The 27,251-nt window shown below is 43.7% G+C and overlaps 1 protein-coding gene across 1 annotated transcript in view; it reads left to right on the forward strand.

Annotated features, from left to right (window-relative positions):
- LOC112102497 (titin homolog) overlaps window positions 1-27,251 on the forward strand; it is a 176,209-nt gene that overhangs the window by 148,368 nt on the left and 590 nt on the right. The window contains exons 9-13 of the mRNA XM_029911616.1: window positions 5,263-5,403; window positions 13,745-13,852; window positions 15,880-16,050; window positions 20,783-20,950; window positions 22,141-26,619. Of these exons, the coding sequence (XP_029767476.1) occupies window positions 5,263-5,403; window positions 13,745-13,852; window positions 15,880-16,050; window positions 20,783-20,950; window positions 22,141-26,619 (5,067 nt within the window). The remainder of the gene's footprint in view (window positions 1-5,262; window positions 5,404-13,744; window positions 13,853-15,879; window positions 16,051-20,782; window positions 20,951-22,140; window positions 26,620-27,251) is intronic.

The raw sequence follows: 27,251 nt of genomic DNA on the forward strand, positions 1-27,251 counted from the left end.
GTCCCCAGAAAATTGTTTCTGGAGTCTTTCAGCAGGATTTGAATGCCAGAAATAGATGGACTTTCCTTCCCTTTTAAAAATGGAGGCTAAGAGCTGTATTGTGGGTACTATACCATGACTAAGACACTGCTGTGTTGGTTCTGTAACATCCTTGGAATAGAAAAAAATCTTAATTGGAGGTATGTTTTCTTACAGCAAAGTGCTCAGAATTGGGAAAAGAAATAAAATGAATTGTGAACTTCAGGTATCTCTCTGAAGATGGATTTATCCTTGCTATCTGGGGGGGTCTATGTTCACTCCCAAGTGAGTTTTTTGGGTGGACAGAATCAAGGAGCTTTTCTTGATGTTGATAATAAAGCCTTGTGCTTGAGTATCCTGCAAAGTCAGAGGCATAGCTCTGTATGCCACTGCTAGGGATAGATCTCTGATTAAGATGTTGTCCAGGAGGGGTTACGGCTGGATCTGTGTGACCTGAGTCGGTCTATGATTATCACCAATATCTTTATAAAGACCTACAAGGCAGAGGACAAGCCAAATGGGAGCATCAGATATTGATAATGCTTCCTGATGTAGGCAAACCTTGGGAACCTGTGGTGGCACGGTCTGATTGAGATGTTGGAGGTATATGCATCCGCCAGATCTACTGAAGTCATAAAATCTCTCTGGGACAGGGATGTCACCATAAAGGTTAGGGTCTCCACCTGGAATTTTGTTTTCTTCATCCACCTGTTGAGCCTTTTGAGATCCAGAATGGCTCTCATTCCACCTGTAAACATCTGAATGATGATGATGGAGTAGAACCCTGAAAAATCTATCTTCTGAGAGAATGCTCTCTATTACTCCCACATCCAGGGAATGAGAAATCTTGTTCTGGATTAAACCATGCTTTATGGGGTGGTTTGAGATCTAGGACTGGATGAAAAATGGATGGTGTGGAGCCCGTAACTCAAGGGAGTATCCCTGACCCACTAGTCCATGGGCAAAGAAACCCATTTCTCCAGGAAATGGAAAATCCTGCCCCCAGGCTTCAGCTCTAGGCAGAGACCTATGTAGTCTTTGTCATAAAGAGGCTTTGGGAATGGCAGGGTTCCCTCGGGGCTTTCCTCTGGAGAACAAGTTGTCTCTTCACTGGTGTTTCTGTGAGGATGAAAGCCGAAAGGAATGCCTTTGCCTGAAGGCCATTCTGTACTCTCGCAAAAGGTATGGTATGGCATTAGGAAGGATTGTTTAGATTTTGAGGCACTGTCTGCCATTACTTGGTCTAGCTTCTCTCTGAAAATCAGGGCTCCCATGAATTTGGTGGAGCACAGGACCTGCTTCAAGTGACTATCCTCCTTCCAGGGATGGAGCTATAGGTGGCACCTGGTCACTGAGCTGGAGGCCAAGGCTTTGGCTGAGAATCTCATTGCATCCACTGAGGTTCAACAATGAATGCTGTTGTCAGGGAAACTTTCTTTAATTAGAGCCAAAGTCAGGGTGTTCTCTTATCATTGAAGGCTCTGCGATATTCCAGCCAGGAGAGAGAGATGCCTTCACAAAGCAAATAGCATTAGGGATGGCCTGAGGGAGACTGACGAAACCTCAACATCTTTTTTGAGTGTAGCCTCTGTTTTTCTATACATGGGGTCCTCAGGATAGAACTCCCCTTCTGAGTGGAAAACCATATCTTTAGCCCAGGACTCTAGGATAGCATCAGCCTTTAGTATCTCAGTAATTGGGACTTTTGGTTCCTGGATCCTATACAACCTAAGATCATTTCCGAGCATAGGGATTACTCCACGGGCACAATCACACATCAGTTGGCTTAATCTTAAAGGTATGGGACTGCTCCCCAGAATGCAGGGAAGATCAAGAGAGGGTTCTGGCACAAGTGATCAATTCCTTAAAATGGTTGTCAGCCCAGGGCAAAGTTCACAAGGGCAATGACTTCCAGGTCCCCATATCCTCTCAATCGATGCCAGCCTGGAGGGCTGGGGAGCACACATGGAGTCCCAAACAGTTCAAGGCAGCTGGCACCTGGAGGAAAGGACCCACAGCATAAACCTCCTAGAACTAAGGGCGGTCAAGCTGGCTCTATGAAAGGTTCCAGACCAGCCTAGAGGGGAACCAAGTCCTGCTTCAGTCAAACAGTATGACCACGGTCACACATGTGAACAACCAGGGGGCAACAGGGCCATCCTTAGGATTTATGGGGCCCTACGCAGCAGTATTAAACTGGTGCCCCTATGCCTGACTTGCTCTTAGCAACACAAGCATAAGCTTACAGTATTGGAAAACTTGCCACATGCACTTTATTAAAAACAGTTTAAACAAATTTAGCACGCTATAATGCTGATGGACTATACTTGCACTAAAGAAGTAGCGCTATAGAAAAAATTCTGATTTATTGACAGAATGATGCAAATAATATAACTTCAAATTTGTCAACATTTTATTGGAAATTTCTATGGAGAGGTATTGAAACAAGGATTTGTTTTTAATTAAAAGCAATCTTTATGGCTTTTTTGGCTGCAAAATCAGTAATAATGTCATCGTATGACAAAGACGAAATGATATGTTATTCGATTGCAAGAATAGCAAGACCAGTCAAGCATTCCTGACTCATTGTAGAGCGGAGATAGTAGAATCAGAAGAACGGAGTTTCTGAAAACTAGAGCTCATTAAAAACTGTTACAGGAATTGTCAGTAGAATATGAGTGGCAATGTACACATTAGGATATATGTCAAAAGTTTGCTGGTATGAATAAACTGTACAGTGTCCATCACCACCTTTGCATTTGGCAACATTGATGACAAAATACTCAATTCTTCATACAGTTCAAGTCCATTTAAATCAAAACTATCACCGTGCTTCAGGGCGCTCTCTAGGTTCTTGCACTTTGTCATTAGCTGCTCTTGTTTTCCTATTTCGTTGAATTTAGTTTTGTCATACAAAAATCCAAACTGTTCATAGTGTGCTCGTAAGGTATTAAACCTTTCATTAACGGCAGATATTGCTTTATCCATCACAACATTAAAAAATTCAACCACAAATTTCTTTTCTGGATCTTCTATGGGCTCATCTGCTCCTTCATATTCCACTTGCTGTTTTTTCCTCAAAACGCTTGTCATGTTCTGACATGGTAATTTTGGTTCTACACAAAGTGCCTCTGCAAACTCCCTTGCTGTAACCTGTGCTTCTTTGAATCCAGTTTCTCTGTATTTCACTAAAAAGTCTTGTGTGTTGTTTATAAGGTAAGTGTTGAATCAAGTTGCATCATTGGACTCTGCATTATTTTGCTTACACTTGAGATTTTAACAAGAATGTCATACCAGATTATGACCGATGTTAGAAACTTGAAGCTGGATATTTCAGAGGCCAATGACTGTGCTTCACTTTTAGCTTTTGGATCTCTGGCTTCATCCGAAAGAGCAACCAGTGCTTCGTAAACTTCCTCAGATTGAGATCTCAACGTTTTTATACTTTCTTCTCTGCTTTCCCAGCGTGTCTCAGATAGAGGCTTAACAGTAATACCACTGACATGTGCTTTGAATATTTGCCATCATTGAGTGGAAGCTGAAAAGAGCATGTAAATGCGTTGCAGCAAACCAAAAAAAGAAATAGCTTCTACAGAAGAGTTGGCCATATCACACAAAATCAAATTAAGGCTGTGGCATGCACACAGAACAAAAAAAGCTTGTGGATTTTTCCTCCAGCAATCCAGCTTGCACACCAGAAATGTGTCCTCTCATAGTGGTGCCCTTATTGTAGGCTTGTCCTCTGAATGTTCATCATGGACATTCCCATTTGTTTTAGTTCATCAAGGAGAGCTTAAAGAAGTCCAAAACCTGTAGTGTCCTCTACTTCTAAAAATGTGATAACAGATTCCTTAACTTAATTTCACCATTAAGAAAGTCTTTTGTAGTAATTGGTTTCTTGAATTTCCTACCTCTAATGTCTTTAGGATATTCGAGACCTTCTATTCTCACAGGGCCTTTCTCAAGTATAATGTCACATAATTTTTTGTTTAAATTTTGTGGCCATGCGCCATTGTCATCTATATCCCATGCTAGTACAGTTTCAACTGTCGTAATTTCTTGTTTTGTGTCTGCATCTGTTTCAAACGATTGTTCCGTGTATTGTTGAGTTTCTTGAACTTTGTCTGCATAAAAATTTTCTTCGGCAGTTACTGTGCCTTTGTCAGAATGCTAAAATAATCAATTGGGTGGATGTAGCTTACTCCTGAAAAGGATCCCTTTAAAAATTTCACTTTCTCACTCAATGTATCTACTCCTTGTACCTGTTGAGGGTCAGGTCTGCTGACTTCAGTGACAAGTGTGCGTTTACTAGATTTTATTCCTGTTAACCCTCCAGGGTCAGTGCAGCAGGGAGAACCAACAAAGGTGATGCTGGTGCATGCATGATCATCAGTTTTTAACTAAGTTCCATTTTCACAGCCATGTGCTGTACCGCATTGTTGTGACTCTCAGGAGACAGTGGGACTGCACAGGTATAACTGAGAGGAGAATTACACTGAAGTTGTACAGGTGTAATGGAATTTGACCTGCAGAATCCTCATTATTGGTTGTGGTGAATAAGCCAGAAAGAATATAACTTTACTCAGATTCCAAGTTGAGTGTTGTGGTGGCAGCTAGAAAAACAGTCTTATAAATGGGGTAAACTTGTTTTGGAGTCATTAAAGGTACATCTGTGCAGCAAGCAGCAGCCCGTGGCAGCAAGTCTCAGAACCTGGGTCAACAGACTTGGGTTCTCAGGGCTTGGGCTACTGCACTAAAAATAGCTGTTGTAGATGTTGCAGCTTCAGCTGGAGCTCAGGCTCTGAAGCCTGTGGACGGGGGCGGGCTTCAGAGCCCAAGCTCTATCCCAAACTGCAAAATCTATAATAGCTATTCTTAGCGCAGTAGCCCAAGCCTCTCAAAGTCCAAGTTGGTCAACGCCGGCTCTGAGATTTGCCGCCACATGCTGCTGCTCACTGTGTAGACATATCCTGAGGTGCCATTAGTGTGGAACACCATAATGGTATTTTTAGAGTCACTTTTCAGAGTAGAACCAAACTTCCTTACTTCAGTATTTGAGTAGTAGCATATTTAATTTGTTTCAGTAGTGTCCAATGGCCTCTATTGGGATCTATTTATGTTACTAGGCATGGTGCGAATGCATCCAAAGTCGCAGACCCTTATCAAAAGAGCTCATGTTATATACAGGTAGTGTTTCCAAATTCACTCACATGTAATCAACAAAAATTCCTTTTGTGTACCTAGAACCCCCCAGGATAGCTGCTGCAGCAGAACAATATTTCCCAGGAAGTCCAGTGGCTGCTGCACCTGCTGCTGTTCCTCCTGCACTAACAGAGCCTACAGGGGAGACCAAAGCTACTGACACACCACAGGCTGAACCAACAGGTAAGATCTGTGGGTCTATGTTGGTGATGGATTATTTGGTGATAGATTTAAGATTATGAAGAAACCATGGAGGGAAATATGCACAAGCAACAACTTCACAAGACCTATCATCATGGTGGAGACTCAGACAATACTAAAGACGATGAAACATAGGAAGGCAGTGGGACTGGATGATGTACCAGTTGAGTCATTTATGTATTTGGCCATGAGGGAGTGGTGATGATGAATTTTTTCAGTGTCATTCTCTGTACTGGAAAAATGCCCGATGTGTGGAGGAAGAGCACACTGGATATGTACGAGGGTCGCACAACAATAGTGATAACTGACTCACTATAGCCACAGCTATTCACTGTGAGGGAAGGTCTATATAAAGGATCAGCTTTAGGCCCATTCTTGTTTGTGATTGTAATGAACACTGTGACATATTCTTTGAGTGGTGGTCCTTATGTATACTCCACTCCATGTACCTGAGACTGGAGATTTGTAGCAAGTAGTGTCTGTTGGTCTGCGCACACTCAGTTGCTCTCCTTGTGCTCTGAACTGAGAGCATAATGGGCAGTGTGGACTGACACATCTCCAATTTCTCCTTACCGCCATATAGATTCACTCGGAATTCTGTGTCCGTTATAGTCTTCCTCTACTGTCAATACTTGTAAATATATATTGTAAATAGTTTTTAGCAAATTTAGACTTGATGTGTTACTGTTTTTGTAGCTATTATAGTTAGTATAGCTCCCCATCTTGGGAAGCTTCTCCCCGTGGAGGAGTATGTCAAGAATCCAGGGGTTTAAGAACTGTATCTTCTGACCCCATTTCTTCTCCATCAATGATGAACACCAGCATTGCCTTGGAGAGGCTCACATCGCTGCCAAGTGTAGCTTCTGCTGCTCCTTCCCTCCTCAAACCCATGAGGGACAAGAGTTCCATCTGCAGAAACACTTCATGGAGAAGGCCATGAGACAGGCCCCAGTTGGACCCAGGCCAGGGAGAACCCCCTGTACAGTAGCCTTAGATTGCAAGCAGCACCATTCCGAGCATGAGTTTTGGAGTAGAGGCCAAAAGAGTAGGGGATATTACTATAGGCATAAGGACAGATGCCTGTCCTAGATCTGCCTCTTTAAAAAGAAAAACCAAAAAAAAGTATCCCTCCCCATCTTGGTCCAAGTTGGTTGAGTCCTCATGCGCAGGTCCTAGGAATTAGGTCTACATAAACCTTCCATCCAAGAATGAAAGGTGCAAAGGAAGGAAGATACGATGGTACTGGGTCCAGCTCCATCCCACAATCTAAAGATTGGCACCAGCTAGTCCTGTATCGGAGCTCCACATTGGACCCCCATTTGATGATGCCCACACCTCTGACTGGGATCATCTAAGTACAGACCACTGAATGCTTGGATCCGTCGATCCCCACCTTGGATGACTTGAACTACAGGAAGGATTCAAACCTTTACCTTGTTGAAGGATATTTTCACTCTGCCATATTCACAATCCCCTCTTCTATTGGGCCCGGTCCTCCTTAGAGTGATTTCAATGCCAGAAACCACTTTGAGGAGCAGAACCTCCCGTACTGCACTCACAAGTTAGAGCATTCTTCCACCAGTACTGATGGCACTGCTGATAGAACAGGAGTCTGCCTGTTGCTACTTGTGGGACCTGTGCTGTCGAACATATTAGTTAATGATCTGGAAAACGGAGTGAACAGTGAAGTGGCAATGTTTGCAGATGATTATACAATTATTCAAGATAGTTAAATACAAAGCAGACTGCAAAGAGTTACAGTGGGATCTCCCAAAACTGGATGATTGGGCAACAAAATGGCAGATGAAATTCAGTGTTGATAAGTGCAAAGTAATGCACATTGGGAAAAATAATCCTAACTACACATATATGGGTTCTAAATTAGCTGTTACCATTCAAGAAAGAGATCTTGAAGTCACTGTAGCTAGTTCTCTCAATGCACAGCTGTGGTCAAAAAAGCTAACAGCATGTTAGGAACTATTAGGAAAGAGATAAGAAATATCATCATGCCACTATATAAATCCATGTTGCGCCCACCCCTTGAATATTGTGTCCGGTTCTGGTTTCCCCATCTCAGAAAGGATCTGGTGGAACTGGGAAATGTTCAGAGAAGGGCAACGAAGATGATCAAGGGTATGGACCAGCTTCCATATGATGAGACGACAATTACACCATCTTTCTATATCTGGATGACTGGCTCCTAATGGGCAGATCAAACCAGGAGGTCCAGCTGGTGACCATATTCTTACTGCACCTTCCGAAATCATTGGGGATCTGTGTAAACAAAGAAAAGTCCACTTTGATTTCCATGAAGACTATAGATTTCATAGGAGCAATCCTAGACTTGTCCTCAGGAAAGACCTACTTCCTTCTAGACAGATTTCAGGCTATGGCCATATTGATAAATCAAGTCACCCTCAGACCTCACACCGCAATCAGGGTCTGTCTTTCCTTACTAGGCCACATGGCTGCATGTACATATATAACGCCATTTGCCAGACTCCATTTCAACTGCCTGCAGGCCTGGCTTCTGTCTGTTTACTCACCGTGGTGTTCAGGTTATCCTTATCTGGTAACAATCCCACAAAAGGTCAGAACCTCTCACATATGATGGACAAAACTGGACCAGGTACAAACGGGAGTTCCCTGGCTTCCATCCACAACTGACACAACCATAATCACGGATGCATCCCTCATAGGATGGGAAGCCCATATGGACAATCACACTGCACAATGCACTAGGGAGGCTAGAATGAATATCCATCTGCTGGAGATGAGGGCAGTTTGCCTAGCCTGCAAAGAATTCCTCCACCTCATAGGGTTCTGTCGCATCCGGATAACATTGGACAACATGACAGTCTTTTATATAAACAAACAGGGTGAACGAGATCTCATCCTCTGTGTTTAGGGGCAGTGAAGTTATGGAACTGGTGCATTAAGAACCACATAGCACTCAGCAACATACCTATTGTGTGCAGAATACTCTGGCAGACAATCTCGGCAGGCACTTCTCCTCAGACCATGAGTGGGAAATTCACAATTCTGTCTTGACTGAAATCTTCGTCCAGTGGGGAACGCCTGTTCACCTTCCAACACCTTAGGACCTGTTCACCTTCCAAGCAAACAAGAAATTCCGTCTCTATGGATCCAGAGCAGCAGTAGGCCAAGACTCCAGGGATACCCTTCTGTTATCCTGGATGGACCATCTAAGGTACCTGTTTCCTCCCATCCCCCTGGAACCATAAGTTCTTTGGAAAATTCTGCATAACAAGGCCAGGTTTATCCTCATCATACCCAATTGGTCCAGACAATTTTGGTTTCCGGAGCTTCTACAAATGTCATCCCCCTATCCTCTCATCTATATCTGACCCTTTCTGGATTTGTTGACTCAAAAGAAGGGTAGGATCAGACATCCCAACCCAGACCCTGTTCATCTCACAGCCTGGTATTTGAATGGATATCAGACCAGGAATGATCATGTTCAGAGTCTGTCCAAATTGTCCTCAATCACAGCAGAAAAATCTCCACTATAAAATGCTGTCTCGCTAAATGGAGGCGTTCTCTGCCTTGTCCCAATGGAAGCAGTTATCACGAGAATCAGCAGATATCCCTGTAGTTTTAGGCTATCTGCTGTTCCTCAAAATGTCAGGACTTTCCATTACTTCACTGAAGGTTCACCTGGCAGCAATCAGTGCCTTCCATTCTCCGGTAGAAGGCCAGTCTATCTTTACTCACCCTACCACAATTGATTCTTGAAAGGCCTCACTAGGTCCTTCCTGCTGGTGACTAAACTCACACCACAATGGAATCTCAACTTGGTACTCTCAGCTTCTACCAAACTACCCTTCAAATCGATGGCGACATGTTCCATGTCATACCTTTCCACTAAGGTTGCTTTCTTAGTTGCTATCACATCAACCAGACTGATGAGTGAACTGGGAGCATTTGTGGCTGACCCACCATATATCATATTTCATAGAGAGAGAGCCTCCTTTTGCCTCAACCCAAAATTTATCCACAGGTAATTTGAGTTTCATGTGAATCAACCTATTCACTTATCAGTATTCTTCCCAAAGCCTCATGCTTCCATCAAAAAAAAGACACTGCACTTCCAGGACATCAGACAGGCCTTGGCCTTCTATCCGCAAAGATCAATACCTATTAGGAAAACACAAGTCTGTTGGTATAGCAGAGCAATTGCGAGGACAAGAATTATCAGCCTAGAGACTTTCTTAGTGGATCTCTAGATGCATCAGTCAGTGTTAATCAGTTGACAAGTATTCTTCCTCCAGATGGGGTGCAGGCCCACTCTGAGAGCCCAAGCAACCTCAGTGGCATCTGAGATGTACCAGTAATGGACATTTGTAAGGCGGCTACTTAGAGCTCCATGCACTCCTTTACAAAACATTACGCCCTTGTCCAGGGTTCTTCAGCAGATGCAGTCGTGAGGTCAGTAGTGTTAGCTATCCATACCAACTGCATCCTCACACCCTCCTCCTGTTTGAGTACTGCTTACCAATCACCCACATGTGGAATACATATAAGGACCAGCACTTGAAGAAAAAATGGAGAAGGTTACTTACCTGAAACCTGAGGTTCTTCAATATGTGTGGTTCCTATCTATATTCTAATACCCACCCTCCTTCCGCTCTGCTTTGGATCTTATCTGATTCATTGTAGGAGAAGGAACTTTATGCCCTCAGTTCGGAACACAAGGAGAGCAACTGCACATGCATGGACCAACAGAGACTACTTGCTAAACATCTCCTGCCTCAAGTGCATGGAGTGCAAGGGTACCCATATGTGGAATACAGATAGGGACCACACATCTTGAAGGACCTCTAGTTACAGGTAAGTAATCTCCATTTACAGCAAAGGCTCCATGGAGAATACTTTTTGCCTATGACATTGTCGTGCCGTGAAAATAAATCCAAACTGGAAAGGGACCTAGAACTGAACTAGAAAAAATAGCTTATGAAAATGGCATATGAATCAGCTGGAATCCATGTGGTGCTTTGTTGAGAGGGACTACCAGATGCTAGTGAAATTAGATGGTAGAATGTTAGTCTGTGTGACAATTTAAATATCTGGATTCAGTCCTGAGCCATGTTGGGAATGTGGATACAGATGTCATGGAGGTGCATGGAGAGCACTTGGTGTAAATTGAGGGAGTTGACAGGAATTTCTGCAATAAGAATATGCCAGGTAAACTAAAGAGCAAATTATATAAGATCATGATTAGGCCAGCCATGAGGTGCGGGTTGGAATGTTAGCCAATGAGGAAGAGAGAAATACTACTACTAATTCACACTGCTGTAATGAGACTGATCAGGTGGATGTTGGGTAAGACGAGAGCTGATAGGCTATGCACTGAAAGAGTACAAGCCATTATGCAGGTAGTCCCCATCATATAAAATCTGAGGGAATATTGACTGAGATGGCTGGATCATGTGAGACGATATGTGAGATATTTTGGCCAGAAAGTACCAGATCTAATGGTCAGACTCATGGGACAAAGACCAATGAGGAAGACCTAGAAAAAGGTGGTTCAAGATGCTGAAGGAGGATGTGAAGAAAGTTGATGTCAGCTTGGAAGACGAAGAACAAGAGCTGCCGATCCTGATTGATGGGGTAAGGCGAAGAAGATGATGATTAAAGATTACTTTAAGGGCTCAGATCCATCGCTAAAGTTTGAAGGTGTTGGGGTCTAGGATTGAGCCCATTTTAGTGAAGATAGCATATTATCAAAGCTTCCAGCAAAAACCCACCATGAGTGAAAATTCAGAGGTGGGAGGGTTTGGCTGAATTGTATGGCTAGGGAATGATAAATCTAGTACACCTTCAGCTGTTGCATTAAATATGCCCAGAAGCTGATTAAATGATTCTTTACTACCTCATAACCCACAGCTCTTGCAGAATGTGAAGTTCCAAAAACTGGGTTATCTTTATTTGTGGTTAGTAGTCATATATATGTATGTGTATGTATGTGTGTGTGTGTATGTATGTATGTATGTAAGACTGAGTTGTGATCCAACTTTGCTTTAATCATACCAATGTGATCACAAGTTCAATTTATTGATGATTCTTTACCCTGTTGTTCATATTGTTCACGGCCTCCTGTGAGTCTGAGGCCATCTCTACACTGTAAAGTGACTTAACGTATGTCAGCATACTGCCACCGCAGTAATTGCATTGCTTGTGTATGTGTACGCTTTGCTGCTTGTGTCAGCAGTGCGCATCCTCCCTGGGAGCACTTGCATCAATTGTACTGTCAGTGTGATGCATTGTGGGATGGCTTCTGAAAGCCAGTAACAGTCGATGTAAGCAATGCAGTGTCTACACTGACACTGAGTCACCCTAACTACATCAACAATGACTCTACACCTCTCGTGGAGGTGGAGTTAAGTCAGTGTAGTAGGACAGTTACAGCAGCAGGAGCCAAATTTTAGTGTTGACACTTCTGTAGTTAGGTTAACATAAGCTGCGTTGCGTCAACCTAACTCCGTAGTGTAGACCAGGCCTCAGGATTTGTTGGAGTGCAACAATACTACTTGCCCCTGTATACCTTTCCCAGTAATATATATTCTGTACCAATCATTTAATTTATTTTGGAGAGGGTCATACTCTAGCTGAAACGGTGAACAATAAATAACAGTCAATGACTTGGCTTTGGAAACTCAGGTGTACTGCATAATTGGTATAGCCTAGATATAGGCCTTTTTAGATCACCGAGCACAGTAGTGAGAGTATCAGTTATGGCTGGAGAAAGTGAGTCCTGTAGTGTTGATTAAAGGAGGTGGTCAGATTAAAAAGTAAGTTTTATAAAATGAATTTCTTAACCTTTGTCAACACTTTAGATCAGCGATACGCAGACTGAGGCTCTCGAGCCGCAAGCGACTCTTTAACGTGGCTCTTTGCAGCATGTGATATTAAAACATGGTGTGATTTAACTATTATCCTGATTGGTTAATAACTATTGGGTACTTTTACTATGTTATTAACCAAGTGTAGTTGATAAAATAATAATACTTGGTCAGTCATTTTGCTGTGAGAATAATCTATATAAAATAGTAAATGAAACAATGAAGTCACACTACTGTGGCTCTTTTGGGTAATGTTGATCGCTAATGTGGCTCGTGAACCACTGAGTTCTGAGTATCATCGCTTTAGATTATTAAGAATCTAGTTTTGAAACTTAATTTACTTCCCACCATTTATACTGGTGTTCACTTTTTCTGTATTTCACCAAGTTTGGACAATGAAAATAGACTTTTTTTGGTTTTCGGCACTATCGTGTTCTGACTTGAGTGCCTTCAGACTATGCTGTGTTACATATGGAGCAAATACTTCAGGAGAATATTTAAATCCAAATAAACTGTATGAAAACACTTCTTTTGGTTTTATTAGGATTTTGTAAAAAAAACAACCAAAAAACCTTGTTTTTAAAAGCTAAAATTTGGGGCTTAAACTGACTGAACAGGGTCCTTGAAGAATTTCAGAGCTTCTGAAGTCATTGGGAACTGGGAGATAGTTGATGACTGTTGAATAAAATAAGAGCCCATGAGCCACATTCTAAAGCCTGTATATGTTCCAAGCTGAGTTCTGTTGTCAAGTGCAGAGTCAGGCGTTGCCAGTGCTTGGATCAGAGAAGAAGGTCCTGTTAGTGATTTAGTTGATGGTAGTGCCTTCTAAGTCAGGAGTAAATCAGTGCTCCTGCTTGAGATAGCCATGGGCACTGGGCAACTGGAGACGCTGGTTTTTTTAAATATGATGGAAAACAAGGTTCTGAGCACTTGTGGTCACTGAATATCCCACGGTACTTTTTTCAAGTGTAGAGGTGTAGCCAGCTGAATGTATACTATATCGTGATATTTAAATAAGTCATTCTCATTCCTGTTTAGTGCATGCTGTACATTGCCACATGCCAGAAGATCACCAACTGTGCCTCCTCATATGCTCCTAGTGGATTTTCAGGCTATAAGACTGCATACCTGACTAGGAATTAGCTCTATTAAAAATAGGGTGTATAGCGGAATACAGTAGTTTCAGGCACTTTGGTAACACACAAGTGTCAAATAAGGCATGTAGACAAGGATGCAGACTTTGGAGTATTTTGTACTGTACCTTTTGCTGCCATTTGTACAAGAAGGTGTATCTGTCATTACCACTAATAGGAATGATACACAGTCACATAAGAAAAAAATATGCCCTTTAAAGACTAGTTTGTAGGTGCTTTTCCTTTTCTCGTCATCCCCCATTTACAAACTTCAGAACTAGCAATATTTAGTATACTGGTTTCTTTAACTTCTGTTAATCTCTGCAGTGTCTGTTCCAGTGATGGGAGACGTGTCTGTTCCTGTAGTGGAAGAGCTGATGGTGTTTGAACCTTCTGTTGAGCAACACAAGTCAGCTCTTAATGAACCTCCAACAGGTAAGCGGACACCAGAAAGTCTGCATAAACTGTTACCTGAGGACTTAAATATTTTGGCAAATCCTGTATGAAGGCCACTATGAGACCTGAGTCTACAAAGGAAAGTCTTACTAAAAACCCTGCAGTACAGTAACTGGTGTAAATCCAGATATACACGTTCCAGTAAGATTGTTGAACACGAGGTAGTGCATTCATCCAAAGTAAATATTGCTCTGATCTGTCTTAAACTCAGCCTCCTGGTTGCAGCTCAACTCTGCTGCCAAGGTATGCACAATAGGAAATGGCTCACAAGGGTATTTCATATATACAATATGGAACTGATATTTTATTGTCCATTTTAGGATTTTGCATTGCTCTAAAGCACTATGGAATCTTTGGGGGAAATCAAGGTTTCAGAGAGAGATTTAGTGCAAGCCGTCAAAAGGCATGTTTACCCATCCCTAGTGGCAATTATTTTGTGTACATATTATGGTATCCAAAATATGTACTATAGGTTCCAAGATATGCCAAGTGATGTATAGACAAATAAGAAGACATAGTGCCTGCCTCAAAGGGCCTCTAATCTGAATAGGGCCTATTAGATTTTGTTGCTGGGTAGATACATTTTTTGGCAGTTTTGCCAGGTTGCTTTAGCTAAAGAATTCAGGGATTGAGAACAGGGATATTAAATGAGAAATGTTTGTATTCTGGCAGTGGGCAGGGGATTTTATTGTGTTTGGGGCATGATCATTGTAGTCCATGCTGTACAATCAGAAGAAGCTAGCATGGTCCCTGCTGAGTCGAAGTTATGATTTAAGTTTGACAGACAGTATAGTTCAGACTCTCAATACAGGAAAGGTAAGCTGTAAAGTACACCCTGGTAAGGATAGCAGTCACTTTTTAAATGTTATTCACTTAATTCTTTAGTGTCTTAACATTGGTAGGCTTTTGGGTAGAAGTGAGTTTTTAAAGGGAGAGGTTTTAACTAAAAGCAGCAGGCTAGGGAATGAGCCGTGAGGGGTGGTGTGGAAGAAGTTGTGAATAAAAGAGCCAGACAATGTGGGCAGATGTATTTAAACAGGCAGTTTAAGAAGTGGATAGGCTTCCAGGAGAAGTGAGAAGGAGGAAATGAAGGCAGAAACACAGGTTACGGGGGTGTAGAGAAGATGAGATTTTCTGTGGGAGGCCAGAGTAATCAATGAAAGGATAAGATTAGGGGAATGGAATAGAATAGTAGGAATGAGGATATCATTTTGCATGATCTGAAAGGGAATGGGTTGAGAATCAGGTTAGCTAGCGAGGAAGGGGTGACAGTAACTGACACCAGTGGTGACCACAGCCTGAACAAAGATTTTGGGGATCCAGATGGAGAAGAAGAATGAGAGGAAATTCAAGACAATGCAATGACAATGGCTGATGGGAGGAGAAGTAAGGACATGGTATAGGTGGGCAAAAAAAGTGGTATTTCACTATGCTTAGTCTGAGCTGCTGACGAGACAGCTAGAATGAAATCGGAGGGACAGTTGGAGAGGTGAGATTGGACAAGTAGGGAATTATGATAGTTGGAGCCATGTGAGTGAAGAGTTCATTTGTAGATAAAGTGTAAAGTAAAAAGAAGAGGACTGAGGAAAGAACCTGGAGAGATCTCAGGAGAAGTGGGGGAGGAGGATCTGCCACAAGAGCAGCTGGTGAGGCAGGACAGCAGAGATGTAAAAGCCCAAGTTGAAGAGAATTCTGGAGTGAACGAGCAGGCAGTAGAAAAAGAGGTTCAGGAAATCCCTTAGACTTACGCAGGAGGAGGTCAGAGTAGGCTCATACTTACTGGAGAGTTTGGGAAGAGCAGTTTCAAAGGAACAGATGGTAACTGGATTGCCTGGGATTAGGAGGGAGCCAGAGGACAAGAATTCAAGGCACTGTGAATAGACTGCTTTCTCAAGGAACTTGGAGGCAAATTGGGGGAGAGAGGAGAGTAGTTGGAGAGGTAAGTTGGGGGTCTCAACTGTTTACAAGTAGAAAAACCACTAACTTTTAAAATTTGTTGTAAACAGTATCATCTGCCCCAACTGTGGTAATGGAACAAAAAATGACGGTCCCAGAAGCCTCTACTCCTGGTGCAGATAGAATTCCTGTGCTAGAGAATGTGGAAGAGAATAAACCATCTCCCAGCAAACATACAGAGCATCTTCTGAAGCCAAATGAAGAACTCCCAGAGCTGGCAGGTGAGAAATCTATAAACCTGGGTACAAAATCAAGAGGGCTTCTTTGTTGTGGAGTCAGCATTTTTGATTGAGCTTAACTCTTCTCCCTCCCAATTTCTCTCTCACACTATTCCTCCGCCTTTGGCAGAAACCATGCAAAGAAGACTTCAGCCCCAAGGTGAATGTTTTGGAAAGTTATGAGCATGTGAAAATGGGGGTTTATATTAGAAACTGTTTCTCAGCCTCAACCTGGGGGGTAACCGCTGCAGATTGCTGTAATGTAGATATGATTTCCATTAAGGACAAGGGAGGGAATTTGTATTTCTTTTCCTTCTTTCCCCATGCATATTTGTTGTATCCATTGAATGTGGTGGTTGGTTTATTACAATTTTTATTTTTTATATCTTTGTATAAAGTAATTAAATGTATATAACTTAAAAAATTCAAGGTAATTAAAAATCTAATAGGTCTCTAATGTGATCACTTTAACAGAACTAAACTGTGTCTGAATTTTATGTCCCTGTTAATTTTTTATGTATATAATAATAATAAGCCCTTAAATGTAGTACATCAATCCACATTTTGGAAGCTGTGTCCAAACTTTAATTTTTAATCAGCGTTGTGAACCGAGTATTTGTTTTAGCTAGCGTGTTACAAGATGTTTCTGTCCCTTTTTTAGGTGAAGTTAACGGTTCACTTTCTCCTGTATTTTGGTAGTTTTGCAAGCCTCCTTGTTAGTTGATACAGTTAACAAGTATTGGGAAAAGCAACTGTACAGTGATAAAGCATTACAAGTTCAGTTTGAGTTGTGTGAAAGCCTGTGTTGTATGAACTCTTGATCCTTCTTCAAGTGTTTGCTCATGTCAATTCCATTCTAGGTGTGTGCGCGCGCCCATGTGCGCAGTCATCAGAGATTTTTGCCTTAGCAGTATCTGTAGGGCCAGCCATGGTGCCCCCTTGAGTGCCGCGCTCATGCGTTGATATATCAGGCGCCGCTGGCCCTATGCCCTCTCAGTTTCTTCTTACCGCCCGTAGTGGTCAGTCAGAGTGCCTTTCCTTGCATAGCAAGGGCTAGCGGTTTTGTCTCTTCTGACTTCGAGCCTTAGGGCCTTGTAAATAGTTTGTTTATAGTAGTTAGTGTTAAGTGTAGTTAGAAGTTACTCCCAGTGGGGACTTTGCCCCAGGTGGGGCATGCCCTGCTCTCCGGGGTTTAAGCCCTGAGCGGACTGTAACAGGCCTAGGCCTGTAAGTGACCCATACACCAGCTGCCTCAAGTGCCTGGGGGAAGCACATGTGAAGGACAAGTGTCGTATTTGTACACATTTTTGACCCAGGACTCAGAAAGAGCAGGATATTCATTTCCAGGCTCTTCTCATTTCTGGCCCTTCATCCAGCTTCCGAGCCGTCCCTCCAAGACTCACCTAATACCTTAGTCTCGGTGCACAGCACACCCCTGGCTCCACCTGGCACTGCTCCCCATCGCTGGTGCCCAAAAAGAAAACAAAGAACCCTGGCTCCACGGCACTGGGCAAGAAGGACCATGGGACATTGGGCAAAGGACTTGGTTTGGGCTGCCCAGCCACTCTGAAGCCCACATGTACGTGCCTCCCCGGTCAGGGCCCTTAGCCCCTTAAAGGATCCACCACTGGCTCCTGGGAGCAGTAGGGGACCCAAACTCCTGATAGCGACGAGAGAGCAGAGGTCTCCACCCACACTGCTGGCACCACCGATGCCGCAGGAAACGGCAAAGGCTCCCCACGAGATCAAGCCAGCAAGTAACAGCTCTCAGGGCAGTGGAGCGCTGCCGATGCCCCAAGACAAGGCAGTGTTCTCCGCGCCGCAGATCTCCAGAGTTGCAGTCCAGATCCTCTGGAGCTCGCCCTTGGTCTCAGGCACCGCGATCGCGGTCCCCGCAGTCTCAACACGGATCACCTAAGGGGGAGGCGCTAGTCTCCATACTACTGGCACTGTTCGCCCTCCTGCCAGTCATCCTCTTGGCGCAGATCTCGGTTGCCTGCCCCGTGGGAGCACTCCCCATCACAACTCCGGTCCCTTCAGCACCAGTCCCCTCGATACCGAAACCGATCCTCTCATTCCAGGCACCGGTCTCCAGCGGCGACGGTCAGCAGGCAGATGCAGGTGTCGATGGCCCCACCATGGTCACCAGAAGGTGATTCCTCTGGCATGGAAGGGCAGTTCAGCCCCTTGCCCAGACTCCACCAGCATGATTGGACTCCTGGGGCTGTGTTGACATTGACGGCGCTGTCTTGGCAGCGTGGCCAGTGGCCAGCGCAGTGGCCTTATTGGAGCGCGTTGGGCTTGCCAGTCATGACGATGCCCCCTTCGCACTGCTCATCTGCCGCTACCTCGGAGCAACATTTGGCAGCACCAATGGCACCAGGCTCGGTTCATGAGTCACGCTTGGAGGTCAGGGTAGAGGACACTGCACCCACCCCAAACCTCCCTTCCCCCATGGGCATGATGTACGTCGGTGGTACAGTCGTAGTCTTCATCTCCGGATGAGGCGGGTGCAGGCCCCTTGAGGGACAGCCCGCCGGACAATTTTAAAGAACAGCAGGCCCTTCTTCGATGGGTGGCCAAGAACTTGGGCCTAGAGGTGGAGCAGATGGCCGAGCAGGCGGACACTTTGTTCAACTTCCTCTCAGCCTCTACCCCTGCCCATGTTGCACTACTGGTGCATGATGGGGTCCTCAAAATTGACAAGGCCCTCTGGCAAACCCCATCTTCCATCTCTCTCACCTCCAAAAGTTCCGAAAAGAAGTACTTTGTCCCGGCCAAAGGGTTCAAGTACCTTTATACCCACCAACCTCCGTGCTCGTTAGTTGTTTCTGCAGCCAATGAAAAAGACAAGCAGGGGCACACCAGCTCAACTCCCAAAAATAAAGAGACCAAAAGACTTTTGGGACAAAAATTTATTCCACTGCCAGCCTACAATTCCAGGTGGCAAACCATCAGGCCCTCTTGGGCAGATACAATTTTAACTTATTATTGGACTCCCTTCATAAGTTCAAGGAGTCCCTCCCGTGGGCTTTGGCATCCTGGTAGATGAAGGCACCGTGGCAGCTAGGAGCTCCCTCCAAATGGGGTGGGATGTGGCGGACTCGGCAGCCAGGGGGGTCGCGTCAGTGGTGGTGATGAGGCGCAGCTCCTGGCTTCAGACCTCCGGCCTTTCCCAAGAGATGCAGACCTCCATCTAGGACCTCCCTTTCGATGGGAACAGTCTCTTCTCTGAACAGACGGATGTGAGACTGCATGGGTTGAAGGACACTCGGGCCACCCTTCGCTCACTGGGGATGCATACGCCGCAGTCTGCATGGAAGCCGTTCCGGCTGCTCCCGCCGCCAAGGCCTTGTCAGCCTTGTCAGGGGTCTGCAAGGAGAAGGGATAGAGACATGAGTTTTAGTCGTTGCCGCCCTTCCTCCTCCTGTACAGCCCAGCCCAGTGAAGCATCCATTTTGAAGGTGCGCTTCAGAGCGATGCCCCAGTCAATTTCCTGGATCCACCTTGTTCTTTCCTCGACTGTCTTTGTCCCTACTGTTCGGCCCGGTTGTAGGTCACCTCGGACCACTGGATGCTGGACATAGTATCTCGGGGCTGTATCCTGCAATTTTCCACCACCTCTCCGTCCCACCCACCTCTCTTCACAGACCCTTCTCACAAGCACCACCTTGTTCAAGAGGTCGAGAATCTCGTGCACCTGGGGGCAGTGGAGGAGGTCCCTTGGGACATGAAAGGGTTCTATTCCCGCTATTTCCTAATCCCGAAGGCAAAAGGGGGCCTCAGACCCATCCTGGACCTGCGTTGCCTCAACAAGTCTCTCATAAAGTTGAAGTTTTGCATGGTCTCCCTGGCCTCCATCATCCCCTCCCTGGATCCAGGAGACTGGTACGCCACCCTCGACTAGGGCACACGCATCGTCAGTGGCTTTCCTGGCACAGGTACCAATCCAAGAGATCTGTAGGGCCACTACCTGGTCATCTGCCCACACTTTTGTGTCTCATCATGCACTTACCCAGCAAGCTTGAGACGATGCTGGCTTTGGCAGAGTAGTGCAGCTGCAAGCTGCAAGACCGTGAACTCTGAGCCCACCTTCATTGATACTGCTTGCGAGTCACCTAGAATGGAATAGACATGAGCAAGTACTTGAAGAAAAACAGTTACCCACCATTTTTGTAACTACTGTTCTTCAAGATGTGCTGCTCATGTCCATTCCATTACCCATGCTCCTGCCCCTCTGTCAGAGTTGTCGGCAAGAAGGAACTGAGAGGGCATAGGGCCGACGGCGCCTGATATACCAACACCTGAGCATGGCACTCACGGGGGTGGCACAGCTGGCTCTATGGATACCGCTAAGGCAAAAATCTCCGATCGCGCACATGGGCACGCACACACGTAGAATGGAATGGACATGAGCAACACATCTCGAACAACAGTTACGAAAAAGGTGGGTAACCATTTTTTCTTTCAAGAAAAGAGGCTTGACCTGTCTTCAGATAGCAAAGACAATCTTGTATATTTCACCTTTGACACTGCAACCATTTTGTAGGGTATTTGTCAAAGGGAGCTTGAGGGAGGAATATATGTAGACAGGTTACAGAATCTTGTAAATTGCATCTATATTCTAAACCAAAATGTACTCTTTTCTATATGCCTGTGTGTAAAATAGTGGTTACACTCATTCATCAGATGTGAAACATCCCATCTTATTGTGTTTTTTGTGTTTCAATTACAGTGGAAGCAAAAGAACCATTGACATTAATAGAAACTAAAGAAACCCTTCCAGAAAAAACAGCTCCAGCTGCTGACCTGGCCATAGTAGAGAAGCTGAAGGAAGAGGCTGAGCTTAGTCAAGCCCACCATACAGAACCTCCACAAAAGAAATCTCCACTGGAACCTACAGGTAGAGATTTGACAGTAGCTGGAATTTAGAATTAAAATATATTTTCTCTCTGAATACCATTCTTCCTTCTCCTGCTAGCTGCGTTTGTCTTACCCTTCAGCCACATGGGCAAGCACGCGATTTTCTACAGCCAGCATTGTGCTGTTTTGTGAATTCATCACAATGATTCTGCTTGCACTTTGCCTCCAGTCTCTGCCCTGTCCCCTCTTTTTAAATGGTTTAATCTCCTTGGTTTCAGGACTATGAGTCCAAATTTGGATGCTGCTGTTATTTTCGTTGGGGGGCTGGCTTATGTCTTCACTGCTAAAGCATTTAAACGTTCACCTTCCTTCTCTTCTAATGCCATTTCCAACATGGCTCTTATTTTGGTGTTAAGACAAATCCAGTGTTCCTTGATTCTAGTAAAATAATGTTCATGGCAAATTTCTTTTCCAAATTGAGGTGTGTAGCTCAAAGAGGAAAACATAGTTTTGTCCCTGCTCCACTATCTCACCTCTCCATTGAGCCTAGATTGCTTATGTTTCTGACTGGAGGCTGATTTGTGGGACCAGGGCTATGTAAGAAATGACTGACACTCTCTAAAGTGAATGGCTTATAATTGAGGAAACTAGTGCTATCTACATCTGAGTACAGAAAATTATTTTTCTTTTGATGAAGTGTTGCCTTCCACTGCTTTATGGGTGCTGTGGGAAACTAACTTCTAGCTTTTTCTTCCCATTACATCCACACGCTTTCTTCTTGAGCCTTACCTTTCCACTAGACTTCTATTTCCTACTCAGGAAAGTTTCTAAACTAGAGGGTTGTAACTGGTGTAGCTGCTGTCTTGTCGTGCTAAGATAACAGGAAAAATGGATCCCTAATGCCTTTTCTAAATATTGGTAATTTCTCACTACAAGAACAGTTGTTTTATGGGAGTAAAGATCACCCACTGTACAAAAAATGACTGTTTAATCTCTGTCATTGATCTATTTGACTTTCCAATAACATAAAGAAATTAAACATAAAACCTATTTTAAAGTTAGCTTTCTTAAACATCACCACTAAAACTGGGTTTGGGGTTAGTATGGTATCAGTGTGTTTAAAAGTTCTGCATATATGACTGAGGCGGTCAATAAAATAAAAAATTGGCTAACGTCAGACTTTTTAGCAAATAGTTGCTCTGATACTTGAGCAAACTTCCTGTATTCCAGGTGTACCTACTGCACAAGTAAGGCAAGCTAACAAATCAAGTGACCGCAGGTTTGGCAGAGCAAAACCTGCAGCAGTGCCTGGTGCAGATGTCCCCGAGGAACTTCTAGTAGGTCTCCCACAACAGAAGAGTACTGACCCAAAAGCAGACCCCTTTTCTATGGCAGAACTTGGATGGGTCTCTGGAACATTCTCTCGGACTAGGGCACCACATAAAAAGGCAGCCGGGCAGCTACTCAGCATGCCGTCTGAATTTGTGGAGAGCCAGAGAGATGTACCTAGAGAGAGCTGGGATTCAGAAGGTTCTCCAGTGATTGTGAAGAAGAAGAAGAAGAAACAGAAACAAAAGAGAAACCAGCAGCCAAGAACAATGGAGTTAGGGGATGAAAATGTAGAAGTTTCTAAAGTTCCCAAAGTTCCTCTCTTTGCTGCTGAACTGCAAAAGCCAGACGTCCCCTTTGTCCTGCCTGCTGAAGGTGTCAAAGAGCACTCTACTCTCTCAAGAGAGGGCCAGAGGAAGGGAACTTCAAATGTACCAAGGGATGCTAAGGCAGGAACTGAAAGCCACCTCTTAGACGATCAAAATATTATCTCAAGTCCCACAGCAGGCCAGCAGAGCCTGAAAACTGAAGGACCATTTAAATTTTTGTTGGATGCAAAAGCTGGAAAAGTCATGAAACAGGAAGAAATGAAAGATGACAGTTTGTTGCAGTCTAAAAGCAAAAACAAACAGGTACCCTTGGAGAAGCTAGAATGCAAGGCAGAACACACTAAGATGGGGGATCCTGCATCAGCACGGACACAAACCAAGCCTACTGAAATAAGTTTTGTTGATAAAAACAAAAAGAGTGAGTGTAAACATTCAGATCTTAATGCATCTCTTTCAAAAGGCATCAACCTAAATAAAGTGGAAACTCCTTTGGCGGCCAAACCTGTAGAAATTAGCCTTATTGATGAAAATAAGGAGATTAAGTGCATATCTCCCAAGCATGTAGCAGCACATGAGACAGTTCCAAGTGAAGTTCAGACTCCCAGTGGGGCATTGATGGGAGAGAAACCAAAGAAAAGAGGTAGTGATGAAAAAAGCAGAAAGACTGAAAATGGTTTCTCTAAGCAGCCTGCTGTTTTAGAGATTAAGACAGATACAACCAATCTTCCTGCTGCAGCAAAGAGAGTCGACAAAACTAAAGAAACAGATTCCTTTGATAAAAGCCAAGAGACTGGCTCTATTACTGCAGAGCTTCCATTGGAAACTGCAACAGATATTACTAAAGTACCCCTTATACCATTGGTGTCAGACAAACCTAAAGAGGGCATTGCTGGGAAAAACAAAAAGGCTGACTTCAGTTTTTCAGAGCAGCCATTTATTTTGGAGACTGAGACGGATACAGCCAAACTTCTTGCTCCTGCTGAGACAGTCGACATAGATAACATAGATTTCACTGATAAAAGCAAGCAGACTGGATTCGATCATCCAACTGTGACAGATCCCAACATGGCACTGGTTACAGATAAACCTAAAAAGAGGGGTAGTGATGGGAAGAACAAAAAGGTTAAAAATTCCTCTGAGCAGCCAGTTCTTCTGGAGGCTGAGAGAGACCCAGACAAACTTCCTGCTGTAGCTAAGACAGCTGGCAAAACTAAAGAAATAATCTTTACTGATAAAGACAAAGAGCCTGGCTTTGCTATTGCAGAGCATCCATTGGAGGATATGACAGGTCCCAGTACTGCAAAGGTGGCAGAGAAGCCTAAGAAAAGGACTAGTGATGGAAAAAACAAAAAGGCTGAAAAAGGTTATTTCCAGCAGCCATTTTTTCTGGAGGCTAAGGAAGACACAAGCAGTCTTCCTGCTGTAATGGAGAAGGATGACAAAACTAAAAAAATAAGTTTCACTGATAAAGGTAAAGAGACTGATTTTACTACTGTAGATCCTCTGTTGGAGGGTGCAACAGCTACAACGGAGGTACAAGGTCCCACTACAACACTGGTAACAGAAGAACCTAAAAATGGTATTACTGGGAAAAGTGAAAAGGCTGAATTCAGTATTTCAGAACAGCCACTTCTTTTGGAGACTAAGCCAGATGTGGCCAAACTTCCTGCTAGTGCTGAGACAGTTAGCAAAACAAAGGAAGATAGTTTGATGGATAAAAGCAAAGAGACTGGGTTTACTACAGATTCCAGTAGAGCCCTGATGACTGACAAACCTAAAGAGAAGGGCAGTGATAGGAAAGGCAAAAAAGTTGAAAAAAGTTATTTTGAGCAGCCTTTTCTTCTGGAGACTAAGACAGACACAAGCAAGCTTCCTACTGTAGTGGAAAAGGCTGAAAAAATGAAAGAAATGGGTTTTGCTGATATAGGCAAGGAGCCTATCTTTACTACAACAGGGCATCAACTGGAGAATTTGACAGATACAACCAAGGTACAAGTTCCCACTATGAAACTGATAACAGAAAAACCTAAAATAAAGGAAAGTAATGAAAAAAGTTTCTTTGAACAACTTGTTCCCTCAGATTATAAAATGGACACAGCAAAGTCCGAAACACGCATCAAAACTAAAGAAATTCATTCCTCTGATAAAGGCAAGGAGACTGATTTTACTACTTTAGAGCACCTCTTGGAGGATATAAGCGATGCAGCTAAGGCACACATTCCCATTACAGAACTGGTGGCAGACAAACCTAAGAAGAGGTTTAGTGATGGGAAAAGCAAAAAGATTGAAAATAGTGCTGAGCACCTTGCTGTCTTGGAGGCAAAGACAGACTCCGTTAAACTTCCTGCAGTAGTCGAGGAGGCCAATAAAATTAAAGAAACTCACTCCACTGATAAAGGCAAGGAGACTCCATTTACTACTTCAGAGCATCTGTTGGAGGATATAATAGATACAGCTAAAATACAAACTCCCATTACACCACTGGTGACAGGAAAACCAGAAGAGAATAATAAGGGGAACAGCACAAAGGCTGATGTTGGTTTGGAGAAGCCATTTCTTTTGGAGACTAAAGTAGATGCAGCCACACTTCCTGGTGGTGCTGATGAGATAGTCAACAAAACTGAAGCTGTAAGTTCCACTGATAAAAACAAGATGGCTGGATTTACTATTTTAGAACATCAAACGATGATAGATTCCAGTCCAGCACTGGTGACCAGTAAGTCTAAAAAGAGGGGTAATGATGGAAAAAACAGAAAGGCTAAAAATGCCTCTGAGCAGCCAGTTGTTTTGGAGATTAAGACCGACAAAAGCCAAATACCGCCTCCCAGAGTAGCTGATCTGGAGTACCAAATGGAAGAAATGGGTCTTGTAGATGAAAACCAAAATATTAAAAATTTCCCCTCTGAGCATCAAATGCTTTGGGATAATAAGGGTCACTTGTTCACACCCTACGCTCAGTCTAGAGCAGTTGGTGTTGACAGAGTTGGCAAAGCTTGTTCTGTAGACAAAAATCAAGGGCTTGCGAGTATCTTTCCAGAGTATCCAGTAAAGGATGAAGGAAGTAAGGTGTCACTGCCTCCTGCAGTGGTTTTGGAGGGCACCAACAAAGAGTCAAGCACAGGTGACAAAAGGGAGAAAAATAAACACAGCCGTTATGAGCATTCAGTCAAACTGGAAGGTGAAGAGGCTGGCGTACAGGCTTTCACTTCAGTGAAGGAGGGTGATAAAATCAAAGTGACTAGTGCTGGGGATAAGAAGAAGAAAGGTAAACGGCCTTCCTTGGATTCTCCAGTTAAACAGGTTGCCAAGGCAGGAAGGGATGAAGTGCACACTTCCATTTTAGCAGAGATTGATGACAAAGAAATAAGTTTCACTGGTGAAAAGCAAAGCACTGAATGTGCTTCCTTGGAGCATCTGGTGAAGGAGACAGATGCCATAAAGGGAACAATTCCCACAGATGCCAAAGTGACGGACAAAATGGAAGGAAGTAGCTATGCTGGTGAGAAGGATGTTGGATGCATCTCTCCGGAACTTACAGTGCAATGGGAGAATAAAGCAGAAGCAGTTGTTCTGCAGGTTCTAGCTACAGCGGAGGTGGCTAAAGAGGCTGAGCTGGGTGAACAAAGCTTCTCTGAGTGCCCGGTTAGTTTAGAAAAAAAGACAGATGCAGCCGAGGTTGCTAGTGTGACTCTGAGAGATGCCCAAACAGAGGAAATCAGTCCTACTGATAAAATTAAAGGCCATTCTGAACACTCAGAAGGTGATGCTGCTGACAAGATGGAGGCTGGCCTGAAGGACTTCCAAGCTTTGAAGTCTGAAGAGGATAAATATGCAGACTTACCTCAGAAACAGATAGATGGTTCTGGACAAAAAGTGGTGAAAGAGATAAAGAAAGAGGAGAGAGTCAAAGCTACGGAACAGATAAAAGGCTACATGAGACCCACAAAGTCAAGAGGGCTTCCTACTCCACCACCAAGGCCTGCTGTCCAAGATCGAGAGAAACCAAGGCAGCTGAAAGCCAATGGTATGAGTCGGCAAAGGCAAGAAAAAGGTGTGTGCTTGTGATTTGAGCTAGCAGCAGTAACGCAGACAGCTTGCGTGTGAGACCTTGCTACTTGTCAGTGTGTTGGCATGAATACATAACTGTTAATCCTGTGTGTCACAAACAAATGTGGCATGACTGTTTTGGCTGATCTTAAAAGGCTCTTAATTCTGCTTGCCTGTCTCACGGTGCTAATTCCCAAGTTTTAGAAGAATTGATAGTTTGGTTTGAATTCCAAAGCTCTGTTTCTTTGGGTTGCATTTAAAGTCCATTTTATATGTCCTGCCTTTACAAATTAAACTAAACTGAACTTTGAGCATTATGGTGAAATTAACTTCTCAGCACCAGAAACTGAGTGTGATGCTTGTCAGAGATGCAGGACTTCCTATATTCAGTCTTGGACCAGTGACAGAAAAGTAGTGCTTGATCAAGGAAACTAATTGAAATTGATTAGAAATTAATGGCTTATACAACTGGAGAGCAGGGAATTGCAGATTTCTGTATTATGAAATGTTCCTTCCTGGCAGGTTGTGGGATCTGACTTTAAAATCACATTAGTCTAATTACATCTACTGCTTTTTTTCCTGCACTTGAATTCTGACCATTTTTACCTTCAACTATCTCAAACCACCAAAGGTATA

The sequence above is a fragment of the Terrapene carolina genome, unplaced genomic scaffold, assembly GCF_002925995.2.
Source record: "Terrapene carolina triunguis isolate 2854851 unplaced genomic scaffold, T_m_triunguis-2.0 Scaffold111, whole genome shotgun sequence".
NCBI lineage: Eukaryota > Metazoa > Chordata > Testudines > Emydidae > Terrapene > Terrapene triunguis.